The sequence below is a fragment of the Notothenia rossii genome (assembly GCF_949606895.1).
Source record: "Notothenia rossii genome assembly, chromosome: 9".
Taxonomy (NCBI): Eukaryota; Metazoa; Chordata; class Actinopteri; order Perciformes; family Nototheniidae; genus Notothenia; species Notothenia rossii.
The window spans coordinates 79,989,886-80,009,098 of record NC_136907.1 but is presented as its reverse complement, the minus strand read 5'-3'; the positions used below and the strand labels follow the sequence as shown (position 1 = coordinate 80,009,098).

The window sequence follows — 19,213 nt, the reverse complement described above, 5'->3', positions numbered from 1 at the left end:
ATCAGGAGGATACGTCCCCAGCTGACCCAGAAAGAGACGCAGGTTCTGGTCCAGGCTCTCGTCATCTCACGCCTAGACTACTGCAACTCCCTCCTGGCTGGTCTGCCTGCATGTGCCATCCGACCTCTGCAGCTCATCCAGAATGCAGCGGCTCGTCTGGTCTTCAACCTTCCTAAATGTTCCCACACCACACCGCTCCTCCGCTCCCTTCACTGGCTTCCAGTAACTGCTAGAATCCACTTCAAGACACTGGTACTTGCGTACCATGCTGTGAATGGATCTGGCCCTTCCTACATCCAGGACATGGTTAAACCGTACACCCCAGCACGTGCACTCCGCTCTGCATCAGCCAAACAGCTCTCTGCACCCGCACTGCGAGGGGGACCCAAGTTCCCGTCAGCAGAAACACGTGGGTTTGCTATCCTGGCTCCAAAATGGTGGAATGAGCTCCCCATTGAAATCAGGACAGCAGACAGCTTACACATCTTCTTCAGACTGAAAACTCATCTCTTTGGACTCCACTTCCAGAGATAGAATTACTAACAAAGCACTTATATACTAATAAAGGACTGGCTGATCTAAAGCCAGTTGAGTAGCACTTGAAATGTTTGGCTCTATGAAACCTGATGTACTTATATGATTCTGTTTTCTTCAAGGTTGTATCTTCCTGGTCGAACGCACTTATTGTAAGTTGCTTTGGATAAAAGCGTCAGCTAAATGCAATGTAAAAAATAAAAAGTGTACTTAGTTACTTCCCACATCTGAAATCAGATATGATTTCAAGTCATGTGATCATTTCTCAGTATTTGATCCTTAAACGTTATAATCGTCTTCCATTTGGATTCTCTCTCACAACAACTTCAGAACAGACTGTGCATGCTCAAACACAGGAACTCTCACCCCAATGCTTACAAGACATTTTTTATATTTTGTTTTAATTATATAAAAGAGCAACCAAAGTCTGTTTACAACTTCTTCCAAAGCTTCACGTCCCACGAGGGGGCCGCGCCCCACAGTTTGAACACCGCTGGGTTACATCATCTTCATATTGAGCAACAACCGCCAAGTCTTCAGCTGAAAGTGAAACTCTCTCAGGCTGCAGTCGAGACAAGTCTCTCTGTTCTCTCTGTGTCTCTCTGTGTCTCTGTGTCTCTCTGTTCTCTCTGCGTCTCTCTGAAGAAGAATCAACGATCTCAGGTTTTCTCAACAAACAGCAGAATCTCTGGTGAGTTTTTTTCTTACTATTTACGATATTTAATTTGTACCAAAAACAGAAAAAAACCCGTTGACTTCACGATGACGCAACAGGAAGTGTTGAATGCTGACTCCCTTCCTGCAGCTCTCTCTTGCCATGTAAGGTATTAAGGAAGACTAACACACCTTGATCTGATACACGAAAAAAAAATCATTAACTAAAACTGTGAGGAGGATCTCAACGTTTTCGTGTTTTTATATTTCTCTCATCTTTTCTCTTGTGTTTTAACGTCACGTCTTCAGATCACTCTCTCAGACCGCAGGCTGCAGTCGAGACAAGTCTCTCCGTGTATCTCTGAAAGAGAATCAACGATCTCAGGTGTTTCTCAACAAACAGCAGAATCTCTGGTGAGTTTCCTACAAATCTCAAACACACTGAATACTTCTGTTAGAACCACAGTCTGATTTAAAGAAATCTCAAGGTAGGACTACTCTTTAAGGAAAGCCAGAACTAGGATCTCTTCTAAAGTCATGGAGTGCACTGAATTTCTTCTTCTTTAGTTTTTTGTTTACTATTTATGATATTTCATTCTTACCAAAAACAGACAAAAGAACATTGACTTCGAATCAGGCAACAGGAAGTGTTGAATGCTGACTCGCTTCCTGCAGCTCTCTCTCGTACGGAGCCCCTAAATGGTCATGTTACCGGTGCACCAAGTAGGAAGTGGAGCACACAGGAGACGACCGTTTCATTGCAGACTGTTGTGTTTATGTGGGGAAATGGCAGTGCATACATTATTTGAGATATATTTCAAACTCGGACTTCATTTTAGGGACATTTTGGCCAGGGGTGTAGAGCTATTTGTTTAAGCACCGGATTCGCAAAACAGTCTGCATTGATCTATGAATTCATGTCAGTGACTCCCAGTATCTGCTGCCCACAGCTGTTTGATAGAAGGAAAACCTCCTTCACCAGGAGGCAGCGTGACATGTAACTCAGCAGAATCTGAGAAGAGCAGCACCAGCTGCTGAGAGCTGTGCCTTTTACGCACCGCCTTCACTGTTTATACCTTCATAACAACAGCTAAGGAGCTACCAGGCTGCTGCGTTTGAACCACACCCTCCTCTACACCAGTGACGTGCGGTGAGGTTCGTGGCTGGTGAGGCACGGACTCTTTCAGAGTCAGATTTACAAATATTATTATATTTTGACCTTAATCAAAATATTCTGTTATTTTCAAAAGCTTTTTTAGTCTGATGTTTTGATTCATTTGAAACAGACCGTTCAACAAAAGGATACCCCAAACATGTAGTTTCATTTAAATATTGGATTGTTCTCTCTTATTAAGATCCAATGTTCAATTGTGGTCTTATCTTTTCTTGAAGATGAAGTCCATGCTAACCTTCTGGACAACAATCTATATTACTCTTTTGCAGTGTTGGGCAAGTTACTTTTAAAAAGTAACTAGTTATAGTTACTGCTCTCAAAAAAGTAACAAGTTACTTTACTTTAAAAATAATAACAATAAAAATACAAGTTTTTGTGTTGTTTTTTGTTGACTAGTTCTCTGAAGGCAACAGACTCAACCGTTGCGATGGGCAGCATGTCCTCAACAACATACCTGGCAATCAATCTGTTTAGTTGACTGGGTGACATGTGGCGATTTAAACAAATCGTTTTTTGGCTGTTTAGATGGTGTTGCTCCATCTGGGTCACTGCCGGTGGTTGAGACGGTGGGGTCTTTGGCGACTAGTTTTATAGCCCCATGTACATTAGTTAGGTGCTTCAGGAGATTGGCATTGCTTTTTTTCGATGTGGACAATGCTTTCTGTCCTGCACACAGTTTGCATTTTACCGTCAGATTTGTTGCGTCCTTTATCCCCACAAATTGAGAATAGTGGAACTATATCTCCAAGTTGCAAATGCGCTGCTGCTCTCGCTGATACTTGCATCTGCCATTGTGTGTGTGTGTGTGTGTGTGTGTGTGTGTGTGTGTGTGTGTGTGTGTGTGTGTGTGTGTGTGTGTGTGTGTGTGTGTGTGTGTGTGTGTTAGCATTAGCAAGTGTTTGTGAGTGTGTATTTTCCCCATAAGGCAAGACCCGCCCAACTCTGTCTCTGATTGGCTTACCCTGAAATGTTACCCCGCGTTAACCAATCATCACTCCTCTCTGGTTACTTTCACTTTTCCATGGTGCTGTGAGAGGACATCGCTGTATTCAACTGTAAGTTACATCCGCAGGGAGATTCGGTTCAGCTCCATCACATAATGTAACGCAGTAACGCACCCATTTAAATCACAGTAACTATAACGGCGTTACTCAATGGAAATAGGTAACTAGTAACGCTATTAGTTACCGCAAACGGTAGTTGCGTTGCAGTAACGCATTAGTCCCAACACTGCTCTTTTGTAAAAGTCCTCCTTATCTTCCTCTAGTTTCTAAAGTCTAGTTTGTTGTTTGCGTCTACCCTCTGCGTAGAATAACAGTAGCAACAAGAACCTGTGGGCTCACGTGCGCCCCCTTCAGTGCGGCAGAGGTTATGGCTGCCTCCCCTGGTGCTTTCTCACTGCCGTTGTATGATGAGACCAGCGAGCCTAAATATCATATATACGTTAAATAAGTTAATTAGAAACTATGGATGGCGAGGATAAATGTAATAAAAGGATCTACAATCATTACATAGACCCTCCAGAAAAACGCGATTCTGCGATCGCAGAATTTACCGCATAATCAGCAAAATGGCGCATATTTATCAAAAGGCCGCATATTTATCAAAAGGCCGCATAATCCCCGCATTTTTCCACACAAAGTTGAGGAAAAAAAAGTTAACTCGTCTTGTCGTGACGTCATCAGCTCGCGCATCACAGAATGTAAACAACACTGTATAGAGTGAACGTGTGGAGCTCACACGATAGAGAAAACACCAAGACGAAAAAATCTAATCCATCTCATTTACCGACGAACATTTCTACTAAAGACCGGAAACTATTCTGCACCCCATGCAACTGTGTGTTGGAGCATAAGAGAACATCGACGGTGACGACCCACTTTGATTCATTCAAACATTCGAAAATGCTTTCTGCTGCTGCGGACAAGAAAGCCAAACGACTCACGTTCACCGAGGCATCAACCTCCAAAACCCTTTAGAGGGCTACAAGAAACGAAGTGAGTAGCCTACAAGATTGAAGCTGGTCAGATAACGAACGAGTAAATGAAAACGGAATGAGGCGGAGAAGTGTGTGTGTGTGTGTGTGTGTGTGTGTGTGTGTGTGTGTGTGTGTGTGTGTGTGTGTGTGTGTGTGTGTGTGTGTGTGTGTGTGTGTGTGTGTGTGTGTGTGTGTGTGTGTGTGTGTGTGTGTGTGTGTGAGATTAAAATAGCCCAATTGCTTTTACAATAAATAAACATTGAATGTGTTTAATTGAATAGTAAAGGGGTTTAACGTTAGTGGCAGGTTGTGTGTGAGAGAGAATAAATAAGACAGCCCAATATTTAATTTATTTTTTATTCTTTTCCCGCATATTTAGCATATTTCGCAACTTTCCGCATATTTCGCAACTTCCCGCAATTTCACCGCATAAAATCACATAAAAACCCTGCATGCATAATCAAGGATTTTTGCCCGCATTTTTCTGGAGGGTCTAATTACATGTGTGACCTACAGTGAGATAGTAGCAGGCATGCTTGGCGCAGCAAGACACTCTGGGGGCCCCAGGCAGAAGAGACATGCCACCCAACTCATCAACCTAAAACCGGCAGCAGCCCAGAGAGGAGCGGTGCGGAGAAACTTAAAGGTCACCTATCATGCTATTTTTAGGCAATAGCATAGGTCTCAGATATATACAAATATATAAAAAACATGTCTATGAAGTGTTTTGCTCAAAATACCAAACAGATCACCCATTCTAGCCATGCCTCATATCCTCTATTTCACTTCCTGTTTCAAAAGTGCTGATTTTGGTATAAAGCTTTAAATAAAAAAGGTGGATTCTAACAGTATCGAGCTCAAAGGCTTTCTCTCTTGCCGGTTATACCACAAGGTGAGTTCCTTTTTACTTCCTGCTTCTTCACACACATGCTCTGCAGTACAGGTTAGCTCTGAGTGTTAGCCATGCTAATGTAAACACCGACCATATTACGTCCAAAATAGTCGGGCATTGTTTCTGATAGCAACGTTTCTGATTGGGCCGTGGGTCCACATCTCAGATGTTACGTCATATCGGACGCAAATCTGGATCAGCTCCGTTGGATATGGGATTAGTTTTGTTTCATAAAGATAAAGCAACACTTTCTCAGAATCAAGCAAAACTAAGAGTTTAAGAGAAAAAAAACTGAGTCAAGCAAAATAAATGTAATTTAAAACTATTTGTTTACAAAACTATGAGTTGTAAACAAATCATTTTTGTAAACTATAAGTCTTTTTTCTTTGTTTTAACATATCTTTTTGCTTGCAGTTCTTGTTTCTTCTTTCTCAATGATCAGACTTGTGCTCGCTGCAGCTCTTCTCGTTTGTGCTCCCTCATCTTTTGTTTTCGATTATTACAAAAATGTCCCAGGTGGGCGGGACTTTCAGGGATGCGTCCCCATTGGCTACTCAGTCTTTGAGTGACAGCCCACTACACCACAGATCATACAGTGCAACTCATGCAGCAAACTCCGGAGTCCACTCGGCCACGTTAGTGTCGGTGCCTCCTGGGGAGTTTCATGAACACATCGGACTTCTCTTATGGATTGCTGAGCATTAGACTTGTGTTGTGTAGTTTATACTTTATTCCAACTTTAAATATTTTAATACCTGAACACACTGCTGCTGTTAAATAATTTCCCAATTTGGGATTGATAAACTGTCTATTTATTTATTTATTTTATAGATTAAAAAAACACATCTATTTATTTTCAAGCTAAAGGTGATACACAATATAAACTGTATACTATTATTTTTTCAAAGACATGTTGCATTTCAAAAGCATGTATTGCTATGTGTAGGACAAACAATTAAAGACTGCTTTAATTTAACAAATTCTACAATATAAAAGTGTCAGATTTGCTTTATGAAACAGAGCAGACCGGCTGCATACCAACACAATTAGGAACATACTCACATCTCACTATGTTGGTCTGAAGAGCTGAAGCATTCAGACACAATGGATACACACTGTGTTGTCTCATTCTATATCCTGTGAGAAAATGATATACATTTAGCATTAAAAACTCTACATACTATTCCTGAGGAAGATATTAATAATCAACAGATTTGAATGGAATCTCTAACATTTTCATGTAGAATAAAGACAAAAGAGTGATTATACAAACGACATTATTATTTGCAGACTGCTGCAGTCGAGACAAGTCTCTCCATTTCTCTCTGAAGGAGAATCAACGATCTCAGGTGTTTCTCAACAAACAGCAGAATCTCTGGTGAGTTTCCTACAAATCTCAAACACACTGAATACTTCTGTTAGAACCACAATCTGATTTAAAGAGATCTCAGGGTAGGATTACTCTTTAAGGAAACCCAGAACTGGGATCTGTTCTAACGTCATTGAGTCTTTTATAACTTGTGTATTGTAACTTGTATTAGTAACTTGATACCATGTCAAAAATATTTTCTATAGCTCTCACTTATTTTACGTCATAGAACAAAAATGTTAAAATCTCTACAGCTTGTGTTAGCCACACCTTATTTCAGGCTAACAACCAAAAACACATTCAGAAAACCATTGACCTCCACACCAGGGAACCTCACTTTAGATACATATATGAAGTGAGGTTCCCTGGTGTAGATAGATAGGTATATAGATAGAGAGAGAGAGAGAGAGGGATGGATGGAGAGAGAGAGAGAGAGAGAGAGAGAGATGGATGGATGGATGGATAGATAGATTACAGGAGCAGTGTGTTCAACATTAAAATACAAATACTTAAAAAGTGCAATAGAGTTAACTATTAACAATTACAAATGAAAAAAAGTTTATCAAATATAAACAATATCAAAAAATAAGTAGAAATGTAAAGTTAAAGTGGATGATCAGCAAAAAGAACACATTTTACAAATGGCCACAATAATAATTTAATCTTACATATATCACATTATTAAATTGTTAATATTATTTCCTCAATTAGCATTTCACTTTATAAATGTACTGCTTGTGTAAATGACGGATAACACACCCTGCCTCTCACAGTTAAACCTTTTCTTTTCACCCTATCAAGATGCACTGAAATGTTTTTGAGTTAAATGTATTATGTCAACAGATTCCACATAACTGTATTTATTTAGGGTTAGGGTTTATATTTACATTTCAACGTATTGCTTTCAACTAACCTAATACAGTTATGTTGAATCTGATGACATGATACATTTCATTGCAGTCAAAGATTCAGTTGTTCAGTGTATTTGGTTGTTTCCTTCACAGATCTGCAGTTAAGGAAACAACCTCTGCACTCGACAACATGTTGTTTACATGTTGTCTGGTTTGTAGGGTGAAGTAATGCAGGAGCGTGTGGAACAAATAGAGACATTTATTAATTAACACACTGCAGTGTAAATGTTGCTTTGTAGTCCCTTTTCCCTTCGAGTCTGTTTGTGTCACTTTCGTTTCATTGAGTCCTCTTGTGCGTCTCTTCGTTGAGAGGAAAGGTCTCATTGAAATGTTCCATATTAGAGTGGTTGGTCATGACATTACCAAATCATTGAAGTTAACTAACGAGCTGTTGTCGATTATTTTCAGTTTGTTCGAAGCGATGGACTCTGAAGTCAGAGGGACGATGGAGGTGGCGGCGCTCGGACGGCCTTTCAGCCTTGGGATGTTGTACGACTGCCGCAAAGACTCTCTGGTCCCTGGTGAGAACTCACATACCTCTACTACCATCATCCCGTCTCTCATGTTTCTCCTCTGGGATGGTTCACTGCCACAGCCCACATTATGTGCTAAGATCAGGCCCTGACTCTCAAATATCCCCTGTGAGACAGGTCGCCATCACTCTCAGTCTGTGCTAATAGGCCATAACCCCACACTATTAGGCTTTCTAACTTATGGTAGAACGTGTCCAACGGAAGGTAGCCTCCAGATAATGTGTCCCTCACAAAGCTGCCCATACGCCGCCAAAGCCTGAAATATTAACACAAAGAAAAGTGTGACAGAATGAAAATGCTCTGTCCTAGTGGAGAGAACATAACAACATGTTATAAAGCTAACGTTAGCTAGTGACTTGCTTTACCTAAACTAACATTAGCTAACGTATGTGAGGGACAATCAAAAGCTAAAGTTGAAGTTAACCTATTATGCAAAATGCACTTGTTGATGTCTTTTATACATAAATGTGTTTCCCCGGTGTTTCAGGAGACTCACAAAGCGTCAGGAAATAAAACCCTCTCTCTTTTCCTCTTTACCCAAATCACAAAAAAAAAACGGGGGAACAACGGAGCTGATCCAGATTTGCTGCGTCATGACGACATTACTAAAAATGTGGGCGGGCATTACACCCACGGGAAAATCAGAAATGTTGCTGTCAGAAACAATGAGACGTGTTCTGGAAGTAATATGGTCTATGTTTACATTAGCATGCTAACACTCAGAGCTAACCTGTACTGGAGAGAGTCTGTGTGAAGAAGCAGGAAATAAAAAGGAACTCACCTTGTGGTAAACCTGAGAGAGAGAGAGAAAGAGTTTGAGCTCCATACTGTTTCAGAGAGAATCCTTGATGTGGTTTGGAACATGATATGGAGTTTAATCACGGCAGCATTTAGTTGAGTATCTGCTGGTAGACATCGCTCTCTTCACAGAGCTCACTGCTTGCATGCGGGTGCTACAAAGGGGCGTGGCCAGTAGCAGTTACAAAGGTGCGTGGCCAGTAGCAGTTACAAAGGTGCGTGGCCAGTAGCAGTTACAAAGGGGCGTGGCCAGTAGCCGTAGTGGTCGTTTTTTTATCTGAAAATGTAAGAAATGGACTCAGCATCCTTAATAACCCACAAAGCCCAAATTGTTCTAATCAGCCAAGTCATTTTCTTTTACAATTGTCTGCATAAACTATAATCCCATTCATTTCAAAGGACACCATTTATGCTAATTTTACAAATATCCCAACCTATGTAAATTAGCATCCGGCCGTTTCTATGTTCTGGAGACCCTACTCTACATTTCTATCATAAAACTGCTGATAACTAGACTATAAGGTCAGTTTGTAGTTTCTGGTTGTGGGAGCTTGATTTTTGCTTCTTCTTTTTCAGGAATGACTTTGTGGGACCGTGAGGACCTTAAAGATCATATTGGAGAAAGACCACAGCACTATAATGAGGTTGATATAGTTGCATCTGAATCAATTGAGGACAAATCTAAAGCACTAAATGTTGAAGCTTCTCTGAAGGCGAGTTTCTTGGGTGGACTGGTACAGGTTGGAGGATCAGCCAAATACCTGAACGATAGCAAGACTTCCAAAAATCATGCTAGAGTAACTCTGAATTACCAAGCTACCACAAAGTTCCAAGAACTGTCCATGAATCATCTTGGGGATGTTAAGAAACATCAGTTTGTGTTTGAAAAAGGAATAGCAACACATGTAGTCACAGGAATCCTTTATGGGGCTCAAGCCTTCTTTGTCTTTGACCGTGAGGTGTCTGTCAACGAGAACCATCGAGACATTCAGGGCAACTTGAAGGTGATGATCAAGAACATTCCCTGCCTCTCAATAGAAGGTGAAGGCTCGCTGAAAATGGAAGACAAGGACAAAGCAAATGTTGAGAAACTGTCCTGCAGATTCTTTGGAGACTTTTTGATTCAGAAACCTCCAACATCCTTTCAGGAGGCACTAGAGGTGTACCAAAGTCTGCCAAAGCTGCTGGGAGCCAACGGGGAAAAGGCAGTACCAGTGAAGGTCTGGCTGTTGCCTCTGACATGTTTAGATTCTAAAGCCGCTAAACTTGTCCGTCAGATAAGTATAGGATTAGTTGAAGAATGTCAGAGTGTCCTGGAGGACCTCAGTGACCTGGAGATGAGGTGCAATGATGCACTGAGAACCCAAACTGCACAGCTGTTCCCACAGATTGGAAACAAACTCAAAACCTTTAAACAGAAGTGCTCTCAGTTCAAACTGGAATTCCAACGAACCCTGGCAAAGAAACTTCCATCAATCCGAGGAGGAGGAGAAGAAGAAGCTGTGCTCGCAGAGGAACTGAGGAAGACATGTTCTTCTCCTTTCAACAGCAAGGACCTGAACGAGTGGATGGACTGTAAGGAGAGAGAAATCTACACCGTGATGTCTCTGACCGACATGATGACAAACACCAAGATCATCTCATCTCAAACAGACCTGTTCAAAGAAAGCTTCAAAGCAGAGCATGCTGTGTGTTTTGTCTTCACCTCGCTGGGAAGTGATGAACCGTACCTCTCAACTTTATCAAACTACCTGAAACAAACACCCAAACCAGACGACTCTCAAGATCCACACCCTCCAGATCAATGGTACAACTCAAGAGAAGAAAGGGAAGCAATGCGGCAGAAAGCAAAGCTCTTCAGTGATTTTGCAGAGGCCAACAAGGAGAAGAAGAACATCACATTTCTGACAGTGGGTTTAACAAAGGAGACACAGAAAGGAGCCAGCATCTACCTTTATACAGACGGCCTTTCTGTCAATGAGAACTTTGAGCCTCCTTCAAAGCCTGCAACAGTAACAGGAAGTGATATAAACCACAGCAGTGTGACACTGAAGATTTCTCCACCCAGATTTGGAGCAGAGGACATCACCTCCTACTCTGTTGAGTACTGTGTCAGTGGAGAGGACGGCTGGAAACAAGAGACAGCATCCAGAGCTGGAGAAGTCCCAGTGAGCGGCCTGAGTCCTAACACAGAGTACATGTTCAGATGCAGGGCAGAGACACCAGTAGGTGCCGGGCCAGCCAATGAAGTCAGTGGATCCATTCAAACCTTACCCTGCAGCCCTCCTGGAAAACTCCACGTTGAATCTACCTCAGGTGAGATATCAGTCAGCTGGGAGAAACCTGCTGAGCTCGGACAAGATGTCCACGTTTTGAGCTACATCGTGGAGTACGCCGAACCAGACCAACAGGTGAAAGAGGAAGATCTCCACTGGGAGCAAATGAAGGCGGGAGCTGAGAAGGCGATCATTTCAGGACTTCAGCCAGAGACAGAATACGCTGTCAGGGTCAGGTGTGATTGTGGTGCAGCTGGAAGAAGCAAAGAAAGCATCCCTGTTAATGTCCGCACAACTAAACCTTCACTTCTCAAAGAATCCTTCAAAAGTAAAGGTAAGAAGATCAACTCTGTAATTCCTCAAGTCAAAGAGAGCCAGACACTGAGAGCTTAAAGTCAAGTACAATAAAGCTTCAAAAGAAAAGATGGCTGTTCAGGAGTTGATTGAGAGTCAAGAGGAGGAGATCGATCACCTCCAAGAGATGAGAGTGCAGGGCCGCTATCTCTGGCCAACTTGTGGCCCCACGCAAAGTTACATGATGAGGCCCTCTGTGTCGCAGCGGCTCCCTCTGCAATATGAGGCTCCGTCCAAGATCACATCTATTTCCTAATAATGAACAGATCAAAACAGTTCATACTAAATTAATGTTTCTTAAATTCAAAGCATTTTTAGAGCCTGGGTGATTTTGAGAATGTGACTCTGCTTTTACTTGCTTGCATTACATTCTTCACAAGACTACATGTTTAGGGGTAGCCAGTCAGAAGTCTGTTTGGGCTCCTGGTTATAACTAAAGGGAACTTCTACCCTTCAAAGGGTTTTAGGCCTAACATGGGGTAATTTGTATGAAAGATAGAAACTAAACATGTTGTAAGGACTATTTGTAAAAAAAATGTAAACGTTCAGCTAGAGGCCACTGCACCATGTCAGTTCAGGTTAAATTAAGAGGTCAATTTAGTGTGATTTTAATTTCCAGTATTTGTGTTCATCATGGTGCCTCTCTCTCTTGCTCCGGTAAATAAAAAACAAGGTCCCTTCAAAGTGCATCTCTTGACATTGACAGACCCTCTACCTTTATCACCAAACCTGCCATTCACCTAATAAACCCTTTCTATGGTGAGAATAGCGTCTACAGGAATACATGAAAAATATCAATTGAATGACATCTAGACATGTTCTAGATTATTAAAGCATCTTGAGCCCACCCCCCTCTCTGTCTACATTGTTCATGTGGTAGTTGAACCATTTTATAAATACAGAGATTAATAAATATTTCTTCATTTCTTTCAGCTCTCCGATCAGAAACAAACACATACAAGAACGAGGAGCTCCGGATTGTGTTGGTGGGGAAGAACGGAGCTGGGAAGAGCGCCACAGGAAACACCATTCTGGGAAAAAATCACTTTCCATCAAAGTTCTCTTTTAAATCTCTGACTGTAGACTGTGCTAAGGCCTTTTGTAGGGTTAATGGACAAAGAGTTAAGGTTGTTGACACTCCAGGTCTGTTTGATATCAAGATTGAAGAAGAGAAGACCATCGAGAGCTTTGTTCAGAGCATTGTTTTTGCTGCTCCTGGACCCCATGTCTTCCTGGTCGTCATCAGACTGGGCAGATTCACGGAGGAAGAAAAACAGTCGATTCAGAAGATTCAGGAAACCTTTGGAAAGGAAGCAGACAGATACAGCATGGTTCTCTTTACCCACGGTGATCTGCTCGAAGGAACGCCTATCGAAGAGGCCTTGAAAGAAAGCGAAGAGCTGCAGGAACTTGTGGACAGATGTAACGGGCAGTACCACGTCTTCAATAATAACCTGAAGGATCGTTCTCAGGTCAGAGAGCTGCTCGACAAGATCAGAAACATAACAGAGAAGAACGGAGGAAGCCATTACACCACTGACATGTTCCAGAAGGCAGAGAGGGCCATAGAAGAGGAAAAACAGAGAATCCTTAAAGAGAGAGAAGAGGAAATACGCAAAGAGGAAGAGGAAATGGAGAAGAGAATATCGGAAAAGTTTGAGCAACAAATGATGGTAGTAAAGGCAGACAGGGAGAGGATGAAAAAGTTAAAGGAAAAATGCAAAAGGAAAATTAGAAAAGAGCAGGAGGAGAGAGCCAGACAGAAAGCTGAGAACAGCCCTTCCTTATGTCAAATGATAAGAGGCTTTGCAAAGATGATTCAAAAACTTTATCAGTGAACTAAGACCCGATAATCAATAAAAATAAGATGGGACTGTAGCTTAACGTAAGACATCAATAAACTGTGATGTCAGCAGTAAAGGTAAAGGTGAGCTTTGTTGCATGAAGTCTGTATTTGAGGAGAAAATGTGCTAAAGATGTCAGGTCAATAAATCATATCTCTAGTGTTGAGTGCAATTCCACTGATTACATATTTATATAAAGACATGTAGCTTTTCAAAGTTCATAATGAACAGATAGAAACAGCGTAGTGACGGGGAAAGAGAGAAAGTTAAACCTTTCTCAAATCTCCAGCAGTCTCATGAGCTTGGATGATAAACTCCTCAACGATCTTGAAGAGTTTATCGCCGGCCACTAGAGGGCAGTGTCACTGCTGTCGCTGCCCGGTTATGCCGTGCTCTGACCCGGTAGTGCCGAGCAGCCATTTTAGTTCAAACATTGTTCATGCACTCCGCCTCGAGTTGAGACGTTCGTCCACTCATTCATGTAAGACTGTTTCCACTATTATATTATACTATATATATATTATACTATTACTACTATACTCTGTTTCGTGGTATATATTTGTGTTGATTAAATTGCATGGATGTAATACTTTGTCAGCTTATCTTGCTGCATTACTCTGTTTCAGGGTGTCGTCATCCTTGTCAATAAATTACCGAAACTGACATTGAGGAGTGTGTTTCTTCAGATCTGTTTAACAATATCAGAAATCAAACAGAGAAGAAGGAAGAAAGTGAAATGTTCCAGAGGGCGGATGGTGAAATAAGAAATGGAGGATGAGCTCACATTTAATATCTGAATGTGACAAAGAAATGTTCCAACCTCTGAATGAGAGTTTAGGCCTTTTCTTTAGGGACAACATTCAAATCCCTACAGTGTAAATGATTAGGTTACAGTGTAAAGACTTGATTTAACCCCTGCATTCTGTTCACATGTTGCCCCTTTGCTCGGGTCACATTGAGCCGAGACATGACAGCGGACAACAACTTCAAGAAATACAGAAATAAAAAGATAGGTTAGCAGTATCCTCATTTTAAACAATAAATACAATATGTATGATTATTGTTTGCAAATACACTCTCCTAGGTGAGGGCTGTTTTGCTGCTCGGAGTATCACGGCCAGGGGTAAAGTTGGGGTTTGATATATGGGGGGGCTCTGTGTGGAGGTGCGAGGGGGGGGTGGAGGTCGAGGATCTCATTATTTGACCTTAAGGGATATACACTGTGGCCCTAAAGCAACTGCTCCATTATCTGTATCAAATGCACACATTGATGCCACAAATATCACAATACAAAAAGAAAGTACTGCAAATAAACTGGAATTCATTTACATCTTCAATTATGAATATATATACACAACAAAAAGGTTTAAAAATATCCAACCTTGAAATTGCTTTTTTAAATCAACACTGCTCTGCACACTTGGTAAAGAACATTTGTGTGGAAATCTCAATTCATTTGTAGGGCTGCGTGAGTATGGCCACAAGTATGGGAGTAAATCTCACTGTAAACGATTTAATCATCTCCAAATTCTGTGTGACCGATCATAACTCAGCTTTATGCAGACATACATTTAGCATGGTGTACTGGGCCGGTGTTTGGCATAGGCGACAAGCGGTCGCCTAGGGCGACAGGTCTGGGGGGGGAAAAAACATTTTTGACTGTTTGCACTCATCCTAATTTTCAGCCTTGATGTAACAACATTCATAATTAAGTAAATGTAACACCCTTTTCACCCCGGTTACACTTTTCATTTGCCCTGTACGATGGGCGCTGTAAGTGATGAAAGTGGGGGGTGTTGGCTCATCAGGCGCCCACAGCTCACAGCCAAAGTGGGCGTGGGAGAGAGGGAGATAAAGGCAAATGAGGTAAACACATATTTCCAAGGCACTCCTTTATAATTATTGGGATAAATAAAAACAGGTTTGAAATCATTCCAATGTATACTATAGGACAGTAGCCAAAAATATTGTTTAAAACTGGAGATATACAAAAATATGCATAAATAAAGGTTAACTAGGTAAAATAAGATATAAATGAACAACAAAAAAAATAAGGTACAATTCTTTTTTTTGTTAATTAAATTCAATGATTCTCTCTTCTAAACCATCAACGTGTATCTTAGACCGGATTCCAACTAAGCTGTTAAAAGAAGTTTTTCCATTAATTAACACTTTTTTATTAAATATTATTAATATGTCTTTATTATCAGGCTATGTTCCACAATCATTCAAAGTAGCAGTGATAAAACCGCTTCTTAAAAAGCACAACCTCGATCCAGAGGTTTTAGCCAACTATAGACCTATTTCTAATCTTCCGTTCCTCTCAAAGATTCTTGAGAAAGCAGTCGCAAAACAGCTGTGTGATTACTTAAAAAACTATGATTCATTTGAAGTTTTTCAGTCTGGCTTTAGAACACAACATAGCACAGAGACAGCTCTGGTTAAAGTCACAAATGACATTCTAATAGCCTCTGACAAGGGACTTGTCTCTATTCTTGTCTTGCTTGATCTTAGTGCTGCATTTGATACTATCGACCATGATATCCTATTGCAAAGACTAGAGCACTTAGTTGGCATACAGGGAACGGCTTTAGGCTGGTTTAGGTCCTATCTATCTGAACGCTCTCAGTTTGTACGTGTCAACGATTAATCTTCCATGCAAACCAAAGTTAGCCATGGAGTGCCACAGGGCTCAGTGCTTGGACCTATTTTGTTCACACTGTATATGCTTCCGTTAGGCAATATTATAAGGAATCATTCTGTAAACTTGAATTGTTATGCGGATGATACTCAACTATATTTATCAATCAAGCCTGATGAAATTAATCATCTAAATAAAATTCAAGACTGCCTCAAAGACTTAATAACGTGGATGACCTTAAATTTTTTGATGTTAAACACGACCAAAACTGAAGTTATTGTACTCGGCCCAAAGAATCGACGAAACAAATTATCTAAAGATATACTAACTATGGATTGCATTAATTTGGCCTCCAGTGAGACTGTAAGGAATCTTGGTGTTATATTTGATCAGGATTTATCCTTTAACATCCACATAAAATCAATTTCAAGGACCGCCTACTTCCATCTACGTAACATTGCAAAAATCAGGCATATCTTGCCTCAAAACGATGCAGAGAAACTAGTCCATGCATTTGTTACTTCAAGGCTGGATTATTGTAACTCCTTATTATCAGGGTGTACCAAGAAGTCAGTCAAGTCGCTTCAGCTGATTCAAAATGCTGCAGCTCGTGTACTAACCAGAGTTAGGAAAAGGGACCACATTACTCCTGTTCTGGCTGCCTTACACTGGCTCCCTATAGAATACAGGATAGAATTTAAAATTCTTCTTCTCGCCTACAAAGCCCTTAATGGGCAGGCGGCATCTTACCTTAAAGAACTCATTATACCCTACTGTCCCACTAGGGCAGGGGTTCCCAAAGCGGGGTTCGCGAGACCCCGAGTGGGGATCGCAAGATGATTACAAAATAAAAATGAAGAAAAAAAAATGTATAAAAAAAAATTGATACATTTTTTTTTTCTTCAATTATTATTAATAATAACGTTTGCGTTGACATTTTCAGGGGCGGACTAGCCATCTGTATAATTTCCCCTCAACGAGGCTCCCCCTTTGACAATCCACTAGCGCAGTGTTTCTCAAACTTTTTCATTCCAAGGACCACTTAACCAATAAAAAACACTCATGGACCACCTAACTCCAAAAATATCCAAAAACAATAGGCCTGCTTACCCATTCCAACAGTATATAACAAATTACAGCCTAATAATGACAGCTTAACCTTCTCTATATCGCCTCGCTCACACATTAAATCAACAATACAAATACAGATTGTATAAGCATTTAGTTCAAATGCGAATTTAAAATCCTCTCAGGTTTTACACCTCTTATTATGAAATGTAGACTACATTTATTATGTAGTATTATTTTAAACACGAGTTTATGTCCGAGCCAACAGACTCACAGATTGTTGGCTACTGAGAGATATGCAAAACACACCGCATGTAGTACGACACAAACCTCCACTGTGGATTTTCAAAACAAAATACAATAAAACTATGGTCGCAGGCCCAAGTTTAACTCTCTGACTTTTTTTTCACACACAAATCAATACTTATACTGATTGTAACATCCCCAGGGCCGTGTCCAGCTTAGAATTCCCCAGATTACTGGAAATATCATGATGGAGTTTTTTCACTTCAGTCAAAATATTCATGTGTATGCTGTTTTTGACACAAAGATGCATTACATCTACAAACAGAGCATACAATGAGAGCACATGATACACTTTTGATGTTTGTTTCATTTCTTCGGTAATGTTACAGAATGTTTCGGAAAATGAAGATTCCAGGACCACTTTAAATGTTTTGTTTACAATCGTTTCCCAATGACCAGGAATAGTACTGCCAGAACCAACGATATCCAAAATGTCTTCTAGTTTACAAACTTCAGCCATTCTGTTTACACGGGGGTCACTATTCATTCTGTTTTCAATCGTCCTCATCACCACACTTATTAAAAGGGTATTGACTACATTCTGATCAATATATACCAAGCGTTTTGCATAGTAGTTCCCCATTTTTATTTTATTTTAAAGAAAAAGTCAATGTATCGAAAAAGAAAAATCCCTGGCTTCAACCAACCGCAGGTTATTAGTCTTCTTCTTCTCCATCCAACTCGGCATGGATCTTTTCAAGTCTCTCCTTGAGGCGTCTACAATTTTTGAGATTGTGCAGAAAAGCCTCCGAAGTGCCTTGGATCCTCCAATCATCCGTGAAAATGTCTTTATCAATAAGAGTCTGGTCGATCTCAGTAATGAAGTCGGCGAGCCAGAGTCTTTTCATTAACGCGTTGTAATTGTTACTGAAGAAAAAATTGGGCATGTCATTCAGACAATCGTGTTGCCTCTGGCCGGGGTGAATGACTCGGCATCCGTTGGAGATTTCTTCTCTGTACCGATGTATCACCCCCTCCACAATATCAACCAACACTGATTTCACTGTGTCCATAAACAGAGACGTCTTGGCCCAAGGAGCAAAATACGCAGCAGTAGTACTGCAAGATTCGGGTGTCCAAAATGGTGGTGATGATGGTAGTCCAGGAGTTTGTTCCTGGCTGCAACTCACGGGGGGAGACTTGGTTTTTCTCAGATCCATGGCTAGTTTTCAAACGGTCGTCTTAGTGGGGTCCTTCGTTTTAGATGATTTGCTGAGTGGAGGGATGGACTTATAGCGTTGAATGGGGGGAGTCATCTGTAGAATTGAGAGTTTTTCAAAAAGTTCTTTAAACTTTGTAGCTTTTTCATCTATCATTTCCAACCAGGCAGCAAGAGGTCAAATTTTAGAATAAGTAATAGTTTGTCATGATTTTACGGAATAAGTCAAAAGTTTGTCAGAAAAGAATAAATATATGGAAAAGTCATTGTGTACAATAGTATGTTGAAAATCAAAAAAGAAACTCAATTCATAAGAAATTAATGAATATTTTACCCAGTTCTAAAAGTTTTTGAACCCATTAACCTCTTAAGCCCCGCCCCCCCGATACCGGGGGGAAAAACGCGTCACTGCAGGAGACAGCGTCTGGGGGCTTCTTAATATTTAAAAACCTATGAATGTCTTATACTCAAATAACGGGAAAAAACTCAGCTACCTGACAATATTAGCCATTTTTACCAAAACAACACACAAGTCTCACAAGAAGCGTTAGCATTAGCCCTTAGTGAAAACAGGCTGATGCTAATTCCGGTGCTAACTAGCAAACACAATCTTTAAAATTAATATTTTCGGCACAAACTACATATCTTCTGAAAGCTGATACTCCACAGATTATTTTGATATAAGTATCATCACTGTAGGACACAAACTCACTGAGCTAGCA

At 40.7% G+C, this 19,213-nt stretch overlaps 2 protein-coding genes across 2 annotated transcripts in view; both read left to right on the top strand.

The window, feature by feature from the left end:
• Positions 1–1,092: 1,092 nt before the first annotated feature.
• Positions 1,093–13,311, top strand: LOC307019988 (uncharacterized protein; the record flags this gene model as incomplete). Its single annotated transcript, XM_079651082.1, has 5 exons — positions 1,093–1,225; positions 6,523–6,610; positions 7,921–8,033; positions 9,420–11,453; positions 12,407–13,311. Exons 3-5 carry the CDS (start codon positions 7,934–7,936, stop codon positions 13,309–13,311), a joined length of 3,039 nt encoding a protein of 1,012 aa, XP_079507208.1. The 5' UTR covers positions 1,093–1,225; positions 6,523–6,610; positions 7,921–7,933.
• The window catches only part of LOC307018648 (stonustoxin subunit alpha-like), a 37,592-nt gene continuing 19,659 nt past the window's right edge, over positions 1,281–19,213 (top strand). The window contains exon 1 of the mRNA XM_079648983.1: positions 1,281–1,602. The gene's annotated coding sequence lies outside the window, so the exon portion shown is untranslated. The remainder of the gene's footprint in view (positions 1,603–19,213) is intronic.